General features: G+C 40.6%; 1 protein-coding gene across 5 annotated transcripts in view; it reads right to left on the bottom strand.

Annotated features, from left to right (window-relative positions):
- The window catches only part of NFYC (nuclear transcription factor Y subunit gamma), a 63533-nt gene that overhangs the window by 19467 nt on the left and 18263 nt on the right, over window positions 1-25803 (bottom strand). For all 5 annotated transcript variants that reach the window (XM_060020285.1, XM_060020280.1, XM_060020270.1 and 2 more), the window contains exons 2-4: window positions 10763-10875; window positions 2970-3041; window positions 1437-1550 (exon numbers count right to left, since the gene is read on the bottom strand). In XM_060020285.1, the coding sequence (XP_059876268.1) occupies window positions 1437-1550; window positions 2970-3041; window positions 10763-10867 (291 nt within the window). In that variant the 5' untranslated portion in view covers window positions 10868-10875. The remainder of the gene's footprint in view (window positions 1-1436; window positions 1551-2969; window positions 3042-10762; window positions 10876-25803) is intronic.

The following is a 25803-nucleotide window of genomic DNA, read 5'->3' as shown; positions in this document are numbered from 1 at the left end:
GTAATTTTTTCCTCTGGTTTCTTTTGCTTAATATTATTGAGATTCATCCATGTTGTTGTATGAATAAACAGTTTGCTCCTTTTATTGTTGAGTAGTAATCCATTTTATGAATATATCAATTTGTTAATATATTTACATCTTGATGGACATTTGAGTTGTTTCCAGTTTTTGGCTATTATAAACAAGGTTGTTATGAACATTCCAATACAACAATGTCCACACTTGGGTGTACACGTAGGAGTGGTATGGCTGGGTCTTAGAATAAGGAACATGTTTAACTTTATTAGAAAGTGCCAAATAGTTTTCCAAGGTGATCGCACCTTACATTCTGACCAGCAATAAATGTTTCAGTCACTTCACTTCCTTGTCAACACTTGGTATTGTCAGCCTTTTTTATTTTAGCCATTGTAGTGGGTGTAAACCAGTATCTCATTGTGGTTTTAATCTGTATTTCCCCGATGACAAATGATGTTGTATACCTTTTCATATGCTTATTGGTCATCTGGGTATCTTCTTTTTTGAAGGGCCTGTTCAAGTGCTTTGCCCATTTTATTTTTTAATCTGAATTGATCTTGAAGGTAGCTTTAATTGGATCTCTCTAAATTCACAGACTTCCTTCAAGACAGCAAAAAATAAGTTTTCAGTGTCTGGCTGCACTAGAATATAGACTTCCCAAGGGTAGGAATTTTTGTCTGTTTTGTGTATTAGTCCCCAGGGCCTAGAACAGTGCTTGGCACATTGTGGGTATTCATTTAATATCTGTAGATAAATGAATAAAAGCATGCATTTTCAACTTTGGAGATAAAGGGAAACAGAAAGCATAATTTACTTCCTTGGCTTTGTTGTTAAAATACTGTCACTATTGTACCTGTCACACCCTTCCTCTTATGTCTGGGAAACCTTTCCTCTAACAACTAGGGCCTGGATGTTGAGCGGAGGGCCTCTAGAGCCAATGACCAAGGGGTCCTCATACAACATGAATGCTGATTTGCTGGATTAAAATAAAAAAGGAAACATGAAAGAGGAAGAAAAGGATTCCCAGGAAAGTAGGGAAGAAACAAAAAGGCTAATGAGGTTAGTGAGACTATTCTTCCTGGGACTGTTCTTTTCTGGAGTCTCTCAAGGCTTCCAACCAGAAGTTGTTTAGATCTGGAAACAGATAAATACCACTTTAGCCTCTGTTTATAGTGAGAGCTCACCAAGTACAAAGTTCAGTCACTGAGCTGTGAAAAACAGGAGAGTTGGAAATTAAGATTCTTGGTGGGGAAATACAGACTATCTTGGCTATATGGTCTGCCTGCCTCCCAGCAGTAGAGGAAGATGCCAGTTAAACATATCAGCTTGACAGAGTGCTAAGGAAAAACAAAAACTTTGGTCCAAAGCCATGCAACAGAAGAAGGCAAAGGCAGCTCTTGCCTAATTTTCTACAGTATTACCTGAAGAGTCCGGCGCTTGTTATCCTCTGTGTGGATCCAGGCTCGAAGAGTCAACTCAGTGATAAAAATCTGGGCCGCCTTGGCAAACAGCACAGGGGCTTCTGCACTGATCATCTGTAACAGACGTAGGCCCTCCCTGTCAATCACCAGCAAGTCATTCAAACCAGTCAGTTCGTCCCTTACCTCATGTCCTACTCTTGGGCTATGGGGCAAGGGCTAGAAAACAAGATGGTGGTAGCCTTACAAGATTCCAAGGTAAAATAAATCCACGAGTAGGGACAAAGCAGGTAGCAGACAGAAGAAGGGAAGAGGGAAAAAGGATATTTACCTAGCACCTACCATGCACTTTCTTTCTCTCATAATAGCCTTTCAGAGAAACTAGGGTTTAGGAGAGATGAAGTGATTTGCCTATGTCCATAGAGCCAGTAAGTGGTAGGACTTAGGTTCTAATCCAAAGGGAGACAATGTGGAGAAAGATAATGAGTATGAGAGCCAACGGATTTAGGGAAAATCTCTGGCTTCCCATCCTTTTGGGCTTTATTTTTCACATAGTGAAAAGAAAAAGGATAACAACCTTCCAGGGTTGCTGTGGGAATCAAATGAGATAATATATATAAAAGCACCCAGCACAAGGCCTGGCACACAGTAAGTGCTCAAGTAATGCAAGCTGCCTTGCCAAGTCTGAATTCAAAGTTCAAACTCTTGGTCAAACAAAGCTCTGAACCCTTGGTGAGGTGCTCTATGCAGGATATAGCCACGGGAAGAGCTCTGGAGTTAAGGAAGTAGGAGGTGAGAATTGGGATCTTGGTTCTCCTACTCTGGGTGAGACACTTTTAACCTCTTTGTGTCTATTTCCATATCTATAGAATGGTGAAACTAACAATTCTTATCCTATCAAATCTCTCAGGGTTACCATGAGGAAGAAGTGAGCTAATAAAAGGGAAAACTGGTAAACTGTTAGCTTTCCACACAAATACAAGAGACTATCAATTTTGAGTGGAAAGAGAGACAGTTGCTCTTTTCCTGTGAGAACTGTAACAGGATGTGGACTCCTAGGAATACAGAAAAGGCCACCCCCAAGTAAATCCTCTCACAAGTATAAATCATGTGAAACAACTTACAGATTGAAAAGTTAGAACAAGTGCAATATCATTATCAAACATTTCTTAGAGCTCAGATCAACAAACTAGAGATTGCAATAAGATGCTAGGAAGACGTCACTGTCCTGTTGATGTGATGATACATGTTCACATTACATAGTGGAAAGAATCGGGCGATTCAAAAAGCAAATACTCAGCATATTTTCAACATCTGGAAAACAGGATATCCCCAATTTTCAGAGAAGACCATACAACAATTAAAACTGTTCAATTTTAGCCCACATAACAATTTTAGAGAGAATCCAAATAAAAAAGCAACAGACAATATTATTTTCATTTTTGTTTAATTAGACTTTGAGCTCTAGAGAAATGAGCAATAATTTTCCCATCGTTTTACTTTCAATATGAATAATGAAAATGAATGTGAATTCACCTTCACATCTTCATCCAGTTTCATAATCTTCTTAATACGAGCCAGTGGGAGTTCCTGTACTCGGAAATCTTTCTGAAATGAGTAACAACAGGTACATAAATAGTAGGAATAATCAACAGGGTATGACAGGCAGCATGAAACACTCTGATTGGTTTAGTCCCTCCTTTCAGAAAATATGGCAGGAGAGGAAGTACAAATGAAATGAACAAAATACAAGCTCTAGAGGCAAAATACTTCTTAACCAAGGCAGAGCTTCAAACAAAGGGTTTCAGGATGAACTTATGATGGCTTCTAATAGTGCCCTCATGAAAAGTGGCCCCAAACAATACCAGATTCTTTGCCAGCACGATATAGAGATGTATTATACGTGTCTTCCCCTCACCCAAGAAAGTTTACCAGCTTGCATGCAGGTTAAAATGAGACTTTTGTCTTAGGGATTTTCCTCCAGTTCTTCCTTCTAATCAAGGAATGCAAGGGCAAGTGCCAGCAGCACCTGGCCATAGTGACTGTTCTCACCAGCCAGTGTGGCACTGCCTATTTCCTTTTTTTGTTTTTTTTTTTTGCGGTACGCGGGCCTCTCACTGTTGTGTCCTCTCCCGTTGCGGAGCACAGGCTCCGGACGCGCAGGCTCAGCGGCCACGGCTCACGGGCCCAGCCACTCCGCGGCATGTGGGATCTTCCCAGACTGGGGCACGAACCCGTGTCCCCTGCATCGGCAGGTGGACTCTCAGCCACTGCGCCACCAGGGAAGCCCGGCACTGCCTATTTCTGACCTTTGCACTAATGTGACATCAGAAATTGGGGAGGAGCTCCTTTCCCATCACAGCAGCAAAGGCCTTGTCTCCAAAACCTGCTTGGGGGTGGGGGTGGGAGTAGAAGAGTATGGAAAAAGGGTGAGGGTGAATATATCAGCTGTCATTTAGGAATAGCCCTGTCAATTTTTTCTTAACAAACATGACTAAGCTGGGGAGAAACCATTTAACTTTACTGTGGATAGGATTTAGGAAAGGGATTTTCGATTAGCACTACTCAATTACTTGCAGTTTAAGCGCTTTTTCATTTTATTTTGATACTACTGGTATTTAAACACATGGCCAATGATGGATGCAATTCTAGAAATAAAAATCAATTTTGGGTTTCAGAGCTGCAATGAAGAGAAAGGTGCAAAGGCAGAGATTAGCTAAAATCAGCAAAATCCCTACTGGGACTAGGTGTCAAATGATTGATTCTATAAGTGGTCTGAAATGTGACTCAATATGCTCACCTGGGAATTTACATCATCACATTACGGAGGAAGGAGCTCTTATTTGAGATTTGGTATAATTAACATGCATTAGTGAACTTTCTTTTCCAAGACCAACAGAAAACCTCAACTACACATCAAAGAAGGCAGTGGGGCATTTTGGAAAAACATCACCAGCCTTTCCAGACTCTATTTTATGAATACAGAAGAGCAACTATTAGGATAAAATGTACACCGAGACATCTTACTTACTTACTTACTTACTTACTTACTTTATTTATTTGGCCATGCCGGGCGGCATGCAGGATCTTAGTTCCCCGACCAGGGACTGAACCCATGCCCCCTGCAGTGGAAGCATGGAGTCCTAATCACTGCACCGCCAGGGAAGTCCCAAGACATCTAATTACTCCACCCAAACCCAACAAGCTGCTTGGCTACCACTCACCTCTACAAATTTCCAACACTAATTTTTCATCCTTTCCTTTTCCAAATTAGGTATCAGCATTTTCCATAAGCCTCTAAAAACCTAACCCTGGAATGGTAGAGGCTTAGAAGTCCAGTTTATTAAAGTTTCACCAAAAGGAGACAGCAGGACACATACTATTCTTATTTTTTCTCCTCCTCTTTCATTTATTACTTCATGCAACTCAACTAACAGCAAACGTATGATACCTACTACTATGCGGAAGATGCAAATATATTCTTACCTTTGAATAGCCAAATAGTTTAATTGTTAGAGACTAACACATGAGAACATTATAATCCCCTATCCTATACTAGAATGGGGGTGTAAAATCCCACACGGAAAGGAAAGAAATGACCAGCTGGCAATGGGAGGTGTGGGGCGCTGGAGTGAGCGAGAGGAACTGGCAAATGTTCCACAGAGGGGCTGAATCTCAATTATATCTAGGGATACTGCAAATCTGCTTGCTGGAAAAGTATGTTAATCAGACAGAAGAAACAGCATGCACAGAAGCACAGAGACAAAACCCTGGCCTATTTAAGTTTTCGATGTATGACCTTAGTACAGAGGGGAACAGTAGGAAAGGGAATGCTGGATTGGGGCCAGATTCTAAAGGGATTTTTAAAAAAACATTTAACTACAGAAATCAATCACTGGTCTTCTTTCTTGTGTGGCATATCACACAAAATGATGATGTTAAACAGAAATGCCAAAGAGAATACTAGGGATGATAATTCCTTTGGAAGGCCTCCCAGGATGATACACAAAGAACAAGATTATGACCACAAGATTTAGGTCTCTTGCAAGCGTGCTCTCATTTGGCTTGGTTATTTAATATAATTCCCACAAGACTGTTCTAAGATTACTTAACTAAAGCCCAAAGCTAATAAAAAGACCTCTTTCCCTAACTTGAAAGAATAAAATATTACTTTTAGAATTTCTATGAGACTATAATTAAAAGAAAAAACAAGAAAAGGTCAAGGATATCATCCCCACCTTGATGATGTGTAAAATGAGGCAGAAATTTACAAAAAGCTCTGCTCTAAGCCCCACCAACCTTTTCTTTTGTGAGAAACTTTCTCATGATCCCCAAACCTTGAGATCTTAAAGGATCTTCAGATGTGTGTGTGTGGCTCATTATCGCTGACAACAGCCCAGTTTTCTATAATCTCAGCCTAGCTTTCCAGTCACATGTAAGGGTTTACAACAAGCTTATTGGAGAGGGGAGCCCCTTCACTATCAGTAAATTGGCTTTCAAGTCAATGCTCCCCTTGTCATTGGAAACCATGCAACTGACATGAGTAACATTAAACTTCTTCTCCCGATGCTAATCCAAGTGGAAGAACAACTAACACATTTTACTCTTGGAAGTGACATCAGCATCGTAGAAGAGCAGATTCTCTCAGAACATTCTCTGCTCTTGACCACAACCAAAGAACTACACTTAAAAATGCTGCCAAGGGGGCGTCTCTGGTGGCGCAGTGGTTGAGAGTCCGCCTGCCGATGCAGGGGACACGGGTTCGTGCCCCGGTCCGGGAAGATCCCACATGCTGCAGAGCGGCTAGGCCTGTGAGCCATGGCTGCTGAGCCTGCGCGTCCAGAGCCTGTGCTCCACAACGGGAGAGGCCAGAACAGTGAGAGGCCCACGTACCGCAAAAAAAAAAAAAAAACGCTGCCAACTGAAATTGCCGAATTTCAAGAAGTCTGAATTCACTCAATGAGAGCTGAAAGCCAAAGAAAAGTCAATGGGTCTCAGGCTGCACTAAAGAACATCCACAGTCTCAAACATGATGAGAAACCTTTTGCAGGCCTACCTAGTCAGGCACTCACTCCGGCAAAGTCAAGATTCTATCCTCTCGAAAGCAGTGATTCTCAACCTTGGCAACATGTTAGAATCACCTGGGGGAGCTTTTGAAAAACAAGATGTCTGCGCTTTACCCCAGACTAAGTGAATCAGGAACTCTAGGGAGTGGAGTCCTGGCATCACATTTTTTGAAAACTACCCTGGTGACTGTAATCCACAGTGAGGGTTAAGGACCATTGCTTTAAAGCCTTGTTGCTCCAAGTGAGGTCCCTAGACCAGCAATGGCATCATCTGGGAACTCAAAAGAAATGCAGAATCTCAGGCTCCAATCCAAACCTCCTAAATCAAAATCTGTATTTCAACATGACCCTTATGTTGTTCACATACAGACAATAAATTCTGAGAAGCACTGCTCTACAGGAAGAGCTCAAACAGCACAGGACCTATTTTTTAACAGTCCACCAACCTTTACCTCCAAGTTCTTATTTAAATGGTTATCTGATTTGATTGTAATGGTGGAAATGTCATCTTCCAATCTGGAGGCATTGAAGAATGAAAAGATATAACTGGCGATCAAAAGAAAGTGACCTAAGCATTAAATTACAGCTAACTGAAGGCTAAATGGGATGTACGGAAGGAGCTTAAAGGAGGATTAGATTTTTCTTTAAGATTCAGCATTACTGCCTCCCCATCTACCCCCCAAAAGAGAAAAGTGAGCTTCTTCTTCCCCCCTTTCGAAGAGGTCTAGAAGGGTAAAATTCAATGCCAAGAAGTCTATTAATTATTGTTCCCAGAGTTCTGCTAAGCAGGAATACAGTATTCTACACAATCATCCTGGTGTACGATCATTTTGGTATGATTTTTAACCAACTTCAATTCCAGCTGAACACCATCTGGGTTTATGGACAATGCAGAGCTTTCAAGAATGAGGAGAGCCTGATGGCCAAGCTGAGATGAAAGACAAACTGCTTTTGCAGAACACAGACCAAAACGACTGGGGCCAATGTCTCCAATACATCATGAATTATATCATCTAGCAAACTTCAATTACTTGTTTTTGGAACATCTTTGTCCCAGTCATAGAGAGACCACAACACCTTATGAGTATTCTCATAAGTTTTATTTATGTTTGGATGGTTTGAACATATGGATTTTTTTAAAAATCTGGTAGATACTTTGAGATGTCAACCTAAGAGGCTCTGACATATCTGAGGAAGTCTGGTTGTAAGTGCTGTTGAGTTCAGGAAAGGCACAGACTAAACACTAAAACGTCAGCCACGTTACACAGGCAGAAGTGCAGTCAGAGAAGCAGATGCCTTCTTCGTGTGCCATGGGCAGAGGGAAAATAAAAGTTTTACAAAGGGACTTTATTGGATTGCATTCTCACTCCAACTTGGCACTATGTTGCTTCACACTAACTCTGAAGCGGAGGAATCTGATTCATTCAAATATTTAACGTGCACCTATTTTATGCCAAACATCATTCTAAGCATCTGATGTAAGAGATACGATGGTAGCAGTCTAGGAGTCTTTTCTCAGGGGTACACAGGAGGAAATTTTTAGTTAGCCATCAATAGGAGAATGATTGAAGAAGACTTTCCTCCTTGATCTTCTTTCTCCTTACTCATAAAACTTGAACTACAAGTGAATTCCTCAAAGTAACCCACTTTTTAAAAAAATAAATTTATTTATTTATTTATTTATTTTTGGCTGCATTGGGTCTTCATTGCTGTATGCGGGCTTTCTCTAGTTGCGGCGAGTGGTGGAGGAGCTACTCTTCATTGTGGTGCATGGGCTTTTCTTTGCGGTTGGCTTCACTTGTTGCAGAGCATGGGCTCTAAGTGCACGGGCTTCAGTAGCTGTGGCTTGCAGGCTCTAGAGCGCAGGCTCTAGTTGTGGCGCACAGGCTTATCTGCTCCACGGCATGTGGGATCTTCCCGGACCAGGGATCGAACCCATGTCCCCTGCATTGGCAGGTAGATTCTTAACGACTGCGCCACCAGGGAAGTCCCAAATCCATTTTTAACCTCTGAAGGACTAGCTGTCTAGCGACAAAAAGTTGGTCAACACCACGATCTGCTCTGATGTCAATCAAACTTGAAAATTAAACCAAGTAGGATAAAAATCAAAGCCCACATTCCTGTTCACTGCAGCATTATTCACTATAGGCAAGAAATGAAAGCAACCCAAATGCCCACTGACAGATGAATGGATAAACAAAGTGTGGTATGTACACATACACAGGAAATATTATTCAGCCTGAATAAGGAAAGAAATCCTGTCACATGCTACAACATGGAGGAACCTTGAAAACATTATGCTAAGTGAAATAAGCCAGGCACAAAAAGACAAATACTGTATGGGTCCACTTATGTGAGGTACTTAGAGTGCTCATAGAAACAGAAAGTAGAATGGTGATTACCAAGGGCTGGGGAGAGGGAAAAGCGGGTGGTGGTTGTTTTATGGCTATAAAGTTTCAGTTCTGCAAGATGAAAAAGTCCTGGATATCTGTTTCACAACAATGTAAATACACTACTGAACTGTACATTTTTAAATGGTTAAGATGGTAAATTTCACTGTGTCGTTTTACCACAATTAAAAAAAAATCAAAGTCCAACAAAATACAGAAAAGCTAGGTGCTGAATTTGAACTTCCACAGTTTATGTGACCGCTCGCCTGATCCTGGATTTTTTCTGCGTTCAAGCTGGAGGACAGACTTGCTGCACTGGCCTAGTCCCACCATACCCCAGGAGGGCACTAGTTTTACACCAGGCTGATTCCAGCACTAAAACCTGATAAGCTTAACCATGAGATTATCCCCTCAAAACATGCACAAAATACCCCACTTTTGACTTTATAATTTCATTTTTTTCCTTCCTTCTGTTTTATATCTAAGATAGTACAGATAACTACCACCTTTAGACTGCAGAAGAGAAAGAACGATTTCTCAGTGGAAATCCACCTGTGAACACAGGCCACTCCGAGAAAGCTCAAGCCAAGTTCAACTGCTGAAAATCCCCCATACAAACAAACGTGACCCACAAGTACATTCAGAATATAAATTAGTTTCTCTACCCCTGAAGTCAAGTGGGCATTTATCACAGTAAGTTATTTTGTTTATTTTATTCATTCATTACCTGTTTATAGTCTGTCTCTCCCACCAGAATACATGTTCTGTGAGTGCAATGATTCCGTCTGTCTGGTTCACAATTGGATCCACAGTAACTAGCATAGCCATAGTAGGTGCATAAGTATTTGTCGAGTGAACAAATAAACTGACTACGTTATGTTAGAGGTTACGGACCAAAGCTCTAAGAAATTGCAACATGAGTTCTACATCAAGAAGGAATCCAGTGTTTGCTCTGCCAGGATGCTAATATTGATACCTTCAGGGCAGGAATGACACATCTAACACAGAGAGCTCCTTCAGCATTTGCTGAAATGACACCAAATGGAGCATTCTTCATTAAGGATATGACACCATACTCTGACTTTTATTGCTTCAGATTCATCACTGTGCCTGACTCAGTAACTGTTTAATAAATACTTATCAAATAAATGACTCTGGTTGTAATTACTACATTGTAAGCCCCTCAAGAGCCAGGGTTTTATTTGATTCTTCTATGTCAGAGGTTCTCAACAGGGGATGATTTTGGCCCCCCAGGGAACATTTGCCAATGTCTAGCAAAATTTTTGGTTGTCACAACTGGAAGGGGAGTGCTACTGGCTGGCATCTACTGATTAAAGGCCAGAGATGCTGCTAAACACCGTACAATGCACAGAAGAGCCCCTCAAAACAAAGAATTATCTGGCCCAAAATGTCAGTAAGGCTGTTAAGTAACCCCAATCTAAGTGTATCTTTTGACACCTGGAAAGAGTGCCTGCTTACAATAGATTTGTTGTTGAATAAACTGCCCAATAGTTTTCACCAGGTCCTAGAAATTTGGCAGGGCCACTAATCAGGCTTAAGAAATGACCTACAGCTACTGGAGGAAAGTAAGCTCTGCTTTTCTGCATTCTCTAAAAGATCTGCCTCACATTAAAGTATCTCCAAGTCAAAGCATCCACTATACAACCACATGCCTAAAGAGAGGCACTAAGATATAAAAAAACCCTTGTAGTTACCTCACCTAAGGTAAATTATATTTTCATTTTCCTATCCAAAGGTCAGAAATGAACTATATTTTTAGAAATGTGCTTGAGATTAAAAACACTTTAGTCTAAGTTTTGGTTATTCATCTCAAAGCTTTTACACTCTTTAAAAGTTTCTCATTCTTCCTTACCACTGTTAAATTCCGGATTTCTTCCATGACACGAGGCCAGAAGGACTGTAGGCTTTGCTGGGCATCACTGCTGCTAGCACCACCAAATCCTCCTTCTGTGGACATTTTGACAACTAAAAACAAACACATACATGAGACACATTAGAAATAATAAAGTCAGACTTTCTGTCCAGGTTATTTATAGCTTTCCTTGTGGATGTTTTCACTAATTCATTCAATTTCTCAGCCTGAGAAAGTATACAAAATTGTGCTGAAGGGGTTTTTCACACCGGCTTAAGTCTTAGCCAAAAATAAGGAGGAAAGTTTTCCCTTCTATCCAGCTCATACCGCAGAGACTAACAAGGAGCTCCAAGCAGAAAATCTAAAATTGCTAGAAATCCAAACTCAAATCCTAATGTGAATCAAGGACTTTTAATGTCTTATTTTGCGGAGGGGAAAGAAAAAAAGGCACTTGGTTGTCCTAGTCTGGTCCATAATTTTCAATGCCATTCTCTCCAATGTTTTTCAAGTTCTATGTGGCTTCTCACACTCCATGCCACAGCCTGCAGCACATACATTAAGGGTCCCCAATGATTAATACTGTACAGAAATGTAAACCCAAAGTCTTAAAAAATAAGAGCCAAGTTTATTCTTTTGTTTTAGACACTGTGGTCCCACTTCTTTGGGGCTACTGATGATTATTATTCTTTCTAATCTCAAGCTAATCTGCCTCAAAGGACACAAAAACACTAAAGTCTAGGCCAGTAATTGAGTGGACGGCACAAAGTCTCCGAACTGAAATCACTTCCCAGTTCTTTCCTTACCTGAACCATGCTGTCAGGCACAAAGCCAAACAAAGCACACCACCAACTGGAAGCTTTAAAGATGGTTGAAAAACATTGAAGAATTATATTTAGGACAGAGAAAAGAGAGTCAGAACTTGCAATCAATTGCTTTGCGATGGGGGAGGGAAGATGAATAAGCATCTCCACATCAGCTATAAATATAGATAACATTGTAATGTCTTAAAAGATTTACAGGGGGGAAGTAAAAAACTCCAGATGGCTTAAATGCTTATCTGACAAATACTTACACCCAAGAAACAGTTTAATTGAACACAAAGAGCAAGAAACTTAGTGATGTCCTAAGAATTTCTATTCTGGGAAACTATCTGAAAAGGTTTGACAGGCCAGTGACAGGATGCTGGTGGACAGCTATGTAAGTCATTAAGAACTAATTCTGAAGGGCTGAAAGAAACGCACCAAAGCCAGGGGTCACATGACCAAATTGCTACTTTCCAGGCTTCATGTGGATGCATGCTGGGCACATCATTCTCCATCAGCAGAATGGAATGAAGGCTGATAAATCTAGGTTTAGACTGTGAGGATGTTTGATTCACTCTTAAATGTTTGCCTGGGACTGTCCTAGAGGTCTCTATTTTTTTTTTTTCCCTTTTTCTTCTAAAGGAAATGATGAGAGGAAAGAAATGAAAGGAAAACAAGAGTACAATCTTCAAAGCAGATTTCACTCTGGTGTAATGACATTAGTGGCTGATGATGTAATGGGAAAAGGTTTGGAGCCAATTTCTGGTGCTGGAGGCCTACAAGCAGCTCTATACATCAACAGGAACTCTAAGTGTTAGGAAGCAATATGATCTTGGAGTTTCTGGAGGGAATTAAAGCGAAGAATGTTGAATCACGGTTGGAAATGACTAGATAAAATCTTGAGTCCTAAATAACCAAGTAAGATCCTCTCAACTCAGCTCCCATGACATTTTCACTTATCACCATATGCACATGGCCTATACACTATTCTCTTAAGAGATGTACTGAGAACAAAGAAACCAAGGTAATCTACAGAAATTTATTTACTTTTATTAATAGATTCTTACGAGGTACTCATGACAATGATGAGAGTGAGACTCTAACCTTTTTAAATGGGGCAAATAAAATCTTTCTAGAAATGAAAATAATTATCAAAAAAACTTTAAAAAGAATCTAACCTTTCATTGTAGGGACCCCTGTACATGCCTGATCTTAGCAGAATCTGCCACGAAAACTGCTATGGTCAAAGGAGGAAGATGCACAATTGCCAGTGTATCTCTGTATAACTTGCTAATGATGAGTAGGTTTAGTTTGAGTGCAAAGGCCCGTGAGATTTAGAAAGTTGGTAACCAGTTTTGATTGTCCTCTGATCTCTTCCCACAAACATTACCAAGGTACACAATTCAAGAAGCATTTTTAAAACCATCTGTGCACAGTCTGCTTTTAAATCTTGAATTGCCCCAACTAAGGATGTGCTGGTGCAATCAGTTCCCAAACATCTGTGCAGTCAATAGATTATGAATGAATCTTTGGCTGGCTCAGAGCCACACTGTCAGAGTGGGGGTTGGCTACAGAACAGAAGTTAACAAATTATCTGGAACTGATAAATGTATTAAAGGTTACGTGTTTAACTTGAGAGACCTGTCTGAATTAGAAAATCATAAATGGATAACGGCAAAAAAAATTCAAGTCAGTAATAATGTCCTTTACATTTTACTGCATCACAGAAGTTTAAAACTGGGGGGGAAAAGGCATTAAGAACCACCCAGGCCACCTCCTCTAAAAGATGCTTACAGCCCTACTTCAAGCTCTGCCCAGCTCCCTCACTCCCACCCTAAGGAGTCATTTAGCTTAAACATGAGCTCCTCCTGCTATACTTCTAAGAAACCGGCTCACTGGTAAGGCATTCTTTTCCATCCATCCATCCAGCTCTCACTGTTCTTTACACTAAGTTGAATTTACGAACAAAGGATCATTTCAGGTTTCGATTTAGAGTTACAACTTTTACGCTTTTTCCATTGAGAAACCTCTTTTCATAAATTCCTGACTCCAAAAAAACAAAGGTACTATACTTTCATCAGGGACAGAAGATCCTCTCATGAGGAAGAAGAGAAAATGGCTTGGAGCATGTTTTCTAGCATCTCTGCACAGAGATGATTTGTAGCTAATTATCTTAATATCTCTTGGGGGACTTCCCTGGTGGTCCAGTGATAAAGAATCCGCCTTACAATGCAGAGGATGCAGGTTCAATCCCTGGTCAGGGAACTAAGATCCCACATGCTGCAGGGCAACTAAGCCCGTGCGCCACAAATACTGAGCTCGCGCTCCTCAACTAGAGCCTGCGTGCAGCAAACTACAGAGCTCACGCGCCACAACTGCAGAGCCCACACACCCTGGAGCCTGCGTGCCACAACTAGAGAAGACAAAATCCGCACGCCACAATTAGAGAGAAGCCCGGGCACCAAGAGGAAAGATACTGCATGCTTCAACGAAGATCCTGCGTGCTGCAACTAAGACCCGACACAGCCAAAAATAAAATAAAAATAAATAAATAATAAATAAATCTTAAAAATCTCTTGGAAGAACATAAATTGTTGCTATAAATTCCTAGAAAGTGAGTATTTTTATTCAAAAGGCTTTCCCCAAAGCAGATCCAGTCTTCACATGGGGCTTTAAAAATTAGATCAAATCTCACGCAACAGATCTTATGAAAACAAGTTGGTGTTCTCAATATTTTCTGACTGTGGCAAAACTTAACATTAAAATAATAAAACCTAATCATAAACAAATTTTGCTCACCAAACAAGTTAAAAAATATAAAGTAACCTTAGTTAATTTTATCACTTATTTTAATAATTAATACATAAATTGCAACTGAATTGATTTTGCTACAGAAGTAGCCTACTTACAACATCTACAACCTATGGCAAATATGCCAGGTTCATCTTCTAGAGTGATAAGAAAGGTATGTATTTAAAAGTAAGAAAGAGATTTATATTCCAGGATCCTTTTTATTCCATGTTAAATTGCTATCGCTATCATGAGATAAAGCTATTTATATATAGTAAGACCAAGCCACATTAGCTTAGATGACTCTTATGAAAAATGCATAATAGAATTTCCCAGATTTAGTTCATAATTAATATTAGATTTATTACTCATGTTCATTAATTAGATTATAAACACTTGAATAAGACTGCCTGTTCAACTATTTAATAAAGACTTAAGGACCAGATGAAATATTGAATGTTTGTTGCTATAAGAAATCTCAACTCCCATTATCTCTTAATTTATCTGGTTTTAAAAACAGTTTGCTTTCCAAAACTAAAATGGGAAGAATCAAAGTCCACCAAGAAAAGGCCACTTCTGCAATGCTCAAATCAACGGCCATCTCTCCACAAGTGTTCTCTAAATAACCCCAAGTGATCACTCCTTCCTGTAAACCTTCAGAGCCCTTAATCTGTACTTCTTCCTGCCCTCACCACGTTACCTTGTATGATCATTATTTATGTATTTCTTACCATATTTCCCCTTCCGATTTATAAGCTTGTGGGTAGAACCTGAGTATGATTTATCTCTGGATTCCCTCACAGCACCTAGCTCAAAGCCTGATAAATAATTACTTCTGAATGAAGGAGCAAGAGAGTTGTTGCATATGGCCTTTCTGAGAAAAGAGGCCTCTTGGAAAGCCTGGCCCTGAATTAAGATTTATTGGGACTGCAAACTATCCTAGGAGTTTCAAAATAAACGAGGTTCTCTCTGGGCCTTGAAAGTATAAGTAGGACTACAATCAGAAATCCACATGACTTGCCGAAGTGAATTTAAGATAAAAGGGCATGGGACTTCCCTGGTGGTCCAGTGGTTAAGTCTCTGTGCTCCCCATGCAGGGGGCCTGGATTTGATCCCTGGTCAGGGAACTAGATTCCGCATGCCGCAACTAAAGATCTGGCGTGCCGCAACTAAGACCCAGCTCAGTCAAATAAATAAATAAATATATATATATTTTTTAAAAAGATAAAAGGGCATGATAGGAAGGGTACACACACACACACCACACACACACGCACACACACACACGTCCTGGAAGTTGCAAGGCAGACTCCAAGGCTAGAAACATGGGTGCATACCATTCCCAAGCGTAAACCTTTTGAAAGTCAGAATCTTCTCAGAAAGGTGACCAGGACAGATTAGCAAAGTTTGAAAAATTAATGACAATAGGTAAGTAGGAGAAGAAGGGGCAGGGGGGAGACCTGTGTTTGGCCACTGCCAGGAGGATAAGGAGAAAATCATGGAGGAAATGGGACGATTCAATCAAATTGGGATGATTCAATCATATCACTCAGGGGTAGACAATCTGTCATTCTAATATCTGGTTACTCTTTATCATTCTTGAAGAAAGAGACCTAAGGAGTTTTCAAAATATCCCAGAAGCAGAGTGCTCCTCCTTTAAGACTCCCTTGGAAGTCTTTTAAGCTCTTTCTTTCGACCAGTTACCATTCTCACCAAATCCTCCCTTAGTAATATGCTAGACATGGAAGAGGATGTATCAAAATGACCAACCTCATAAAATACAAAGAAACATAAGGTTTTACTACAATATTCCCTAGTTTCTAAAACTCTGCACCTTTAGGTTTTGGCTCTCTATTTCTTGGCATGTACCTCACTCTCTCTACAAAAATCCTTTACATTATAATATGCCTAAACCCACAACACAGCTCTGTGAAACAACTAAAACCAAATAGATATTGTTGGGAGATAATACCTAAATCCCTATCATCACAACAACTATTCAAGGAAAAAGGACCACAGAAATTTCCCCTAAAATGAAGCCCAATCCTTGCCCATTGCTGCTTCCTATTAAAACACTAGAGCTGCCCCATCCCAGGCAGTCAAATTTTACCTAAAAATAATGCTCTCATTGTCAAATGCAAGCAAATATCTCTTGGCCCAGTTGTGACTGAAAAACAAATCTAAACACTGGTACCATCTTTCACCTTAATGCACCACCACCCCAATCCAACTTGCAGCCTTTAGGCCTTTCAGGCTGAGAATGTCCCCAATCATTCCTATGTGTCTCCAACTTAACATATATCAAGCATCTCCCTATGTTCAAAGTAAATTAACTTCTTCACTTGCCTTTTTGACTTGCATTTTGATCATGTTTTCCTGTCATGAGATGACATGCTTTTTATTTTGCCCAATTAGCAGCACTATCACCTGCATTTTATGTTCCAGTACTGCTCAGGTATTTATTAACATTAGTTCCAGGCTTCTTTATTTGAATTGGCTAAAACTGTTGGGATGTTATATTTCAAATGGGGAATGAAAGATAAAGAAAGAATATTAATATGAATGAATAAGAAGAAAGGGGGTAAGATTTAAGCTAACTTGTGCTTGTTATTTTAGATATTCTTCCAAACTACAAAGAAAAGTGAAAACTAAATTTGAGAACTAAAATTTCTGAAACAATTCCTCTGGACTTCCCTGGTGGCTCAGTGGTTAAGAATCCACCTGACAATGCAGGGGACACGGGTTTGATCCCTAGTCCAGGAAGATCCCACATGCCGCGGAGCAACTAAGCCCATGCGCCACAACTACTGAGCCTGCGCTCTAGAGCCCACGTGCCACAACTACTGAAGCCCACACGCCTAGAGCCCGTGCTCCACAACAAGAAGCCACCGCAACGAGAAGCCCACGCACCGCAAAGAAGCGCAGCCCCCCGCTCCATGCAACTAGAGAAAGCCCGCGCGCAGCAACAAGGACCCAACGCAGCCAAAAATAAATAAATAAATTTAAATAAATAAATTTAAAACAAAACAATTCCACCAACATCAAGCTGGTTCTCATGTTTATATAGATGGACATAAGGACCATTATCAATCACAATGGCTAAAAAAGCATTTCAAGCCTTAAAGAGGCATATGTTCTCCACAATAAAACCAACCTTACATTGACAATTTCAGGAGAAAAATAACAATGTTCTGGAAATAAAAAGACCTATGTTTGTGAACTGGCCTGCTGCCTACAAGCTGGTGGCCTTGGGCCAGTCACTTCACTAAGCCATTCCAGAAGCAATGTGTACTGAACACATACTCCAAAGGCCGAAGGGGTGGTCTGGTATGGAAAGCCTACATTTCACTGCTTGAAGATGTAATAAATGAATGAATACAAGGGAAGGCAGGGTGACTAGAGAGAAAAGAGGGTTCAACAGTCCTTTCTTTTCTTTTTTTAAACTTTTTGGCCGTGCCACACGGCATGCGGGATCTTAGTTCCTCAACCAGGGATTGAACCTGTGCCCCCTGCAGTGGAAGCACTTGAGTCTCAACTACTGGACTGCCAGGGAAGTCCCTCAACAGTCTTTATTTAAGCTCATCTAAGGTTTCTACTGAAGCAAGAAAGCACTAAGCCTAGTGCCAGAAACCTTACTACTTAAATTCTAAACATAACTGGGTTCCAGATGGTCATACTTACTGGCAGGTTATTACACAGTATCCCACTACTCTAAGAATGAATAATGTAGATCCCTTTCCCCAATCCCAAACAATGCCAAGTTCAGTGTTTGAGGGTGTGTCTGTCTTGAGCTCCAAAAGGTTAAGTATGAAGCCCCTTTTCAAACTGCCTACAGGAGAAATCATGCTTTCCAAAAGACTATGGGCTGGAAGTGGCTGCATACTACTCTCCCTAAAGATCTGCTCACAAAGATACATTTTCAAATTGGCAGCAGAGATACTCTTCCTTCAAAAACAAAACATGTTTCTCCTTGCTGTCTACTACAACACCATCTTTCAAACAAGGGCTAGATCATAATATAGTTATAGTGTATCTGGGAAAAAAAGGAAGGCAGAGCAACTGGTATAAGCAATGAAACTTAACAGGAAGGCGTGACCAGAACATTTAAAAACCTGTTCCTGTGGAATAGAAATGGTATGTGAACATCTTACTTCACATAGTTTCTTCCTCATGCCTTTACTGATATTCAGCTTACATGACATGTATGTCTATACACTGGCATATATGACAGCAACAAAACACTATCAGTATTTTGTATGATGGAGAAAAAAGACCAAATATTTTAGTGAAGTATTCTAAAGCAAGGGTCCACAAACTACAGCCCACAGGCCAAATCTGGCGTGCAGCCTGTTTTTGTAAATTCAGTTTTCCTGGAAGACTGCAGCCCCCATTCACGTACATTGTCTATGGCTGTTTCCACGCTACAACAGTAGAGTTGAAGTGCTAGAACAGAAACTGTATGACCCACAAGCTGAAAATATTATCTGGCCCTTTAGAAAAAAAAAAGGATCTGATAATATAATGATGGGGAAACTGAGTGTCAGAGGTTTGAAAAGCTTGCCCTAGATCACACAGCTGTTACATTGCTTCCTCACCTGTTCAACCTCCATTAGGAGTAAACTAGGCCAGCCCTCTCTACCCCACAGAAATATTTGTTAATCTCTCTGACACTCCAACCTAATGAAAGTAAATAAATTCTTGAAGGAAGAATGACAAGTACGTAACTGGGTTTTCAGACCCTGAGCCTCAAAGAGAATTCTAACATGAGCTGCAGAAAGAATAGTGCCTGTAAGTCTGAGCTAAAACGTAATCTAAAACAAAGAGCCATTTTGCTTACTGGATCCCCTCTGAGACTCAGAAACTCTAAGAACAATCTTTTGCCCAGCTTCTAGCAGGATCCTGTGTTAATGTATGCCCAGGAGAGGTGAAAAGTGTGATTCTGAAGAATGTTTCAAAGATGCCAACTTAAAAGCTTTAGAGTTTTACCCTCAATTGATCTTCACTCAGCTCAGTGCCAAAGATATCAGTATCATTCCAATTTTACAGATAAGAAAGCCGAGGATTGGGTATCTTACGTCACCTGCTCAAGGTCACAATATAGTAAATAGTGCAGCTGGAAATACAAAAGCTCTAAAATTCTGTTCTTGACTTAGTACAGATCGTTCATTCTCACTTTTTGTTGCTTTAAGGTATGTGTATATTCAAACTGTCCAGGGAGATGAGCAGTCTCGGCTTGGATCACTGACTCAAATCCTTAACCCAGAAGATCATTTTTATCCACTTGCTCACAAAATCTCTGTGGCAATCACAGAAGATGCTAATGGCACTGCTATCTCCTATCATATAAACATCCTTCTCTTATTTCTCTGTTGTCTCTCTCCTTGCTCCATCACTCTCTTTTCTATTTTATCCTCCCTCTTGCTTGTCTCTAGGACAGTCAGTAGCACCTCTGAATACTCAGCAGCAAACAGTGGGGGGCAGTAAAGTACAGGGTAAATACATAAATAAAATGTATCGGACCTGGAGGTTCTTGCTCTCTGGCTACTAACTTGTCACTTAACTTCTTGAGGCCTCTTTCACCTCACAGGGCAGCTGCAGCACATAAATGGGAAAGACACATTAGAAGGCCTTGAAAAATACCAAGCATCATATAAATGCCAGATGGCATATCAAAACCACTGCTCAGAGCTACACAAGACATCTACTCCTGGCCTGAATAGTCTCAAACACAGTACCAAGCCCAAACACAAATCTCCCTCACGTATTATAACAAGTAACCCAATTTGCTTCTTTCTCTAATTTAGACTACTTACTTTATTATTATTATTTTTTTTTGCGATACGCGGGCCTCTCACTGTTGTGGCCTCTCCCGTTGCAGAGCACAGGCTCCGGACACACAGGCTCAGCGGCCATGGCTCACGGGGCCCAGCCGCTCCGCGGCATGTGGGATCTTCCCGGACTGGGGCACGAACCCACGTCCCCTGCATCGGCAGGCGGACTCTCAACCACTGCGCCACCAGGGAAGCCCCTTACTTTATTTTTAACACGTGTCCTAAGAGTCCTGCATCAGATGCATGGAAACAGATGCAGTAAGAAATCTTCTTCCATCTCTTTATAAGCATAAAATAATTTTTAAAGCCCTTTAAACAATTAAATTTAGAATGAATGTACTAGTTCCAAATAAAGAATTCAAGATGGAAATGACTAGGAATGCTCTTAACTTAAATCCTTGGGAATGTCAATGATCAGTAGCCATGCAGGCTCTCCCTCTAGACAAATCCAAAAATATAAAAATGCTTAGAACGTGTCTCCTTGTACACCTCAGACTTCTGTAAGCTAGAAGTATGTGGCTGTTTTGTCTTGCAGAAGGAAGGCAGAGGAGACCTGAAGTCTAGGCAGCATCCTACCCCATCTGGTCCCACCAACCAAGAAAAAGATTCAACAGAACACTGAGCTCTGAAGAGAGCTCTGGCTGCTTCTATCTCCATCCAAGATCTTGGAGTAAAGGGAATATATTCTGAAAGCAGTAATTTTTGAGACTATCTCATGGACTGAAACCAACTTTTTAAAGATTTTTGGGACTAGCACTGATAAGAAGCTTGCTCTCACAGTATGTACAACTATAAGAAATAAATATACCCAGTGACCACTAAACTTTTTTCTCCCCAAGAAACCATTCCTGGCACCCAATAAATCTATTTCTACAATTATCATATTCACTTTCTTCACACGTATATTGAATATTATTATTATTAGGCACATTATTTCTTAAGCCTAAAATTTCCATGCTCCTATTTTCTCCCTAGTTCTTATGTAACTATCTTTGTTTCTGACACATCCTCAAGGGAAACATGCCTTGCACTAGCGGAGACAGTCAGTAGCACCTATGAATAGGACACATCTACTGAATAAACAAACACAAGCTCCTCAAGAACTACTTCAAGACCCCAAGTATCTTTGACTTTACTCTGGGTTCTTTTCTTTGAAATGTGCATACGGGGAAATCCCTTCGCAAGTACCTGAGCTCAGCTGTGCAATAACCTTTGGTCGTAATACAATGGAAAAGTCGAAAAAGAGTAGGGATGGGGAGAAACCTGTTCTACTTTAGAAAATGTAGCAGAAGTGTACATAATTATCTCATCATAGACTCCACTGGAAAATGGAATATTGTGCAGGTGAGTTAATCCATCTAAATACTGGAGAATTCTCGATTAAAAACCTGGAGGGTGTTATAAAAGTGCCAATAAGAGCCTGGCTGTATTGATTTGGCTGTATGGGTTCTGCTGATTCACAGACACACAGAATTCTGCACTCTGCTTAGTGTCTTTTAGCATTGATTTGAAAGTTAAAAGAAAGCAAGCAAGAAAGGACACGAGAATAAACAAATCCTCCAAGTCAACCAAACTCTAAATCTCCCACCTCCGTGTATACAGCTGTCAGGAACAGAGAATGTAAAGATCACTTCAAAGAATGCAAAGCAACTGAGATGGTTATGCTAATCCCTTGCGTTTGTACATGCTTTACACTTTGGAAAGTAGCTTTCTTTACATTATCTCATTTGTTTCTCACAGCAAACACAACACAGGTGCTAAATATTCCCATCTGACAGATAAAGATACTTTATCCAGGTAGACTGAGGGACTTGCCTTAGGTTACAGGGCAAGTATATGCCAGAGCCAGAACCACAACCCATATGCCCTTATTCTCAGTTTTGTGCTCTTTCACGGCATGTTCTCTTCCCTCTTTAGAACTGATAACTCAGTAGATGACTAAGAATTTAAGAACCTGTGGATCTTCTCAGCCTGGAACATAAATCCATAAAGCCTTTTATCTTTAGTTTTCCTGATCATTCTCCTGGACAAAAGTACTCCAGGGACTTCCCTGGTGGCATAGTGGTTAAGCATCCGCCTGCCAATGCAGGGGACACGGGTTTGATCCCTAGTCCGGCAAGATCCCACATGCCGCGGAGCAACTAAGCCCGTGCACCACAACCACAGAGCCTGTGCTCTAGAGCCTGCGAGCCACAACTGCTGAGCCCGCGTGCCACAGCTACTGAAGCCCATGTGCCTAGAGCCTATGCTCCGCAACGAGAGAAGCCACCACAGTGAGAAGCCCGTGCACCGCAAGGAAGAGCAGCCCCCGCTCACCACAACTAGAGAAAGCCAGAATGCAGCAACAAAGACCCAATGCAGCCATAGATAGATAAATAAATAAAGTACTCCAAAATGCCAAGATGTCAGATTCTTACACATTTCGAAGTGGAAAGCTTAACTTTTTCAAGCTTGTTAAAGCTGCAGTTGCCCACAAGCACTGGGACTTGGGGATATCTGGTCACCAACCAAGAGTAGAGATAAAAAGGTCCAGTAGATCAAGTTCACTCTCTGGGGGCCTGGTGATGAGAAGTCACTCTATCTTTTCACTATAGTTCAGAGCAATAGCCTTAGCCTAGCCCCCCTTACTGGAGCTGTTTTCATAGCTGCACACTTATAGGAGGAATCATCTGGTTAAATTCTATGCAATGTTTCAAAATTACAGCCTTTGCAACACTGTGAACATGGTGACAATGTTATTCTAATTATGCAGCCATTACTCTCAGAATCAAAATCCCTGTTCCAACTACCTTACTAGGGATAAAACTAAGATTATAAATCACAGCTAAAAAATACAAAGCAACTGATTATTTAAGAACACCATGACTCATCTAAAAACATCAATCTCTGTGGTTCAAAATAAGAACTCAAATATAAGAGGTGCCCAATATATACCACAAAGTATAGATTTGCACAGCTAAAGAACACTATAGGCTTCCCTGGTGGCGCAGCGGTTAAGAATCCGCCTGCCAATGCAGGGGACACAGGTTCGAGTCCTGGTCCGGGAAGATCCCACATGCCATGGAGCAACTAAGCCTGTGTGCCACAACTACCGAGCCTACACTCTAGAGCCCGCGAGCCACAACTACTGAGACCACGTACCACAACCACTGAAGCCTGCACGCCTAGAGCCCGCGCTCCGCAACGAGAAGCCACCGCAATGAGAAGCCCGCGCACCGTAACGAAGAGTAGCCCCCACTCACTGCAACTAGAGAAAGCCCGCACACAGCTTTCCCAACGAAGAAGGAAAGGAGGAAGGAAGAAGAGAACACTATAGAACACCTAACACAATTCTAACTTCATATCTATTTGGAAATCCTTCAACTAGTTATCTGACCTTAGTGAATTTAGGATTAACATAAGACAATTTCCCAACATTCTGGTAGTACTCATACTAGTATATAATCTATTTGCACTATGTTTCGTTCTGAAAAGAGGGTTGTGTTCACCTATCTTGTTTGACAAAAACTTTAAAAATCGCTCCATTAACTGCAAAGTACTATGTTTCATACAAACACATCACATTGCTTAACTACCTTCAAGGGTAGTTTCATGGGCATTTGGCCAATTAATTACCAGTAGAGAAATAATCATGGAGTTCAAGATATAAATAACCAAGTAAGATGGCTGGAAATTTACCACTATTTCTCTAGTGAAAAGTTTCTTATTGCCTTTATTTTAGACTGAGGATAATTACAACATACCTAGCCTAGAAATCTGCTAAATCCTACAGATGAGGCTATCCTAGTCCTGGTAATTTATTGTGTGTGCTGCTCTTCAGTGTTATCATGACCATGTGGATATAAATTACGTGCTAAGTAAATGTTGCCAAATTCCTACTTGTGTATTTATGGTTGGCTTCATGCAGAATGCTGTCATTTAAGACTTTACAAAGCTAACACCAGCAAGATTAAGCCTGATGCAACTCAGGAAAAAAAGTCTCTGCATTGGATGGAGATGTGGGTGTATACTTAGAGCTTAAACAAGTCTTTGCATTGGCTGGAGATGTGGGTGTATACTTAGAGCTTAAACAAGTCTTTGCATTGGCTGGAGATGTGGGTGTATACTTAGAGCTTAAACAAGTCTCTGCATTGGCTGGAGAGGTGGGTGTATACTTAGAGCTTAAACAAGAAAGCTTGAGGTTATGCATGCACACACACAGACATAAACATATACATAACTAAGCTCAAGGAGCTAATGCATAACATTTCAAGGAAATACTTGTACTTCTTCAGAAAAAGTGAAGGCCAGATCGTAGGGCAGTATTTCTAATCTTTTTCAGATCAAGGCACACACAGAAAATGTGTTAGTATTAGCTTTCTGAATATTTAACCTATGGGCTGATACTGATATCCTCGCTCAGTTTAACTTGTGACAAGATCGTGTATCACGCACGGTACTCTAAGTATTGAGAGGAAAATGTGGGGCTAGTAGCGATACCTTCACTTTGTTGTGTTTCCCTAGATAAGGGAAGATATAGATATTCTCTAGTTTTAACTAAATTAACATTCCAAAAAAGAACAAGTGACTTTTTAGAGTGAAGAATACTAACTCATATATGACAGCTGCACACTCAGATAATAGGGGTACACAATCAAAAGAGCTTAGAGAACACTGACCTAGAGAACTCTGCCACGCTCATTTCTAGATGTCTCAACTGCAGGGGCCAAACTTTTTTGCGTTTCCATCATTAACAAGAAGCTTTATTCTTCTGGTCCTCTGCCCACCCTCTCCCTTGATTCTCCCATCCATTCTCCAGGTTCAGCTACGATATTTATGAGCTTAAATTCCAAACATATGTTACCAATTCTGGTACTTCTCCAAAGTTCCAGTCCTGCTTGCTAAACATCTCCAACTGGAAAGCCACCCAGAACTCAAACTCCTTTTGTCTAAAATTGCATCTATCTTCTTCTTTCCCCAAACCTGCTCCTTCTAACTTTTCTGTTTCTATCCTCCAGTTTCTCAGGCTTGAAATCTGAGTCATCCTAGACTCTGTTCAATTCTAATCAACTGCTAAACTTTGTAATAACAGTGTCCATCTCCTGACCTTTCTTCACATTGCCACTATCTCTGTTCAGGTTCTCATCACTTCCATGTAATAATAAAGATGACGGTAATAGCTAATGTTATTCATTTAGGAGTGTGTGCCAAGTATGGTTCTAAGCCTTTTACACTGCTATCTCTTTTCACCCTCATAATAATCCTAAGGATTGTGAACCTAGTATGTGAACTCAATGCATAATGTTCACTGTTTCTACTGTCCTCTACTCATTTCTACATAATGATGCTTAATAAATCTTATAAAAGCACAGCTCTGATAATGCCACATCAACCTATTACCCAAAATCTCCAATGGTTTCCCATTATCAAGCAGAGACAGTTCAAATTTCTTAGCCTGGCAGTCAAGGCCCTCCAATATCTGACCCCAACTTACTTCTTCAGACTTCTTTCTTTTGCCACTCCTTCCTGTCCCTAACTCATCTCCTTATGTTCTAAGCAGACTAGACCATTTACTGCTCTCTTCAGCCCACACTACACTTTCTGAATCATGACCTTCCTCCTTCTGTTCCCCATGCCT

Source organism: Delphinus delphis, chromosome 1, assembly GCF_949987515.2.
Source record: "Delphinus delphis chromosome 1, mDelDel1.2, whole genome shotgun sequence".
NCBI lineage: Eukaryota > Metazoa > Chordata > Mammalia > Artiodactyla > Delphinidae > Delphinus > Delphinus delphis.
The sequence above is the reverse complement of the archived record's forward strand: the minus strand, read 5'-3'. Positions and strand labels throughout refer to the sequence as shown.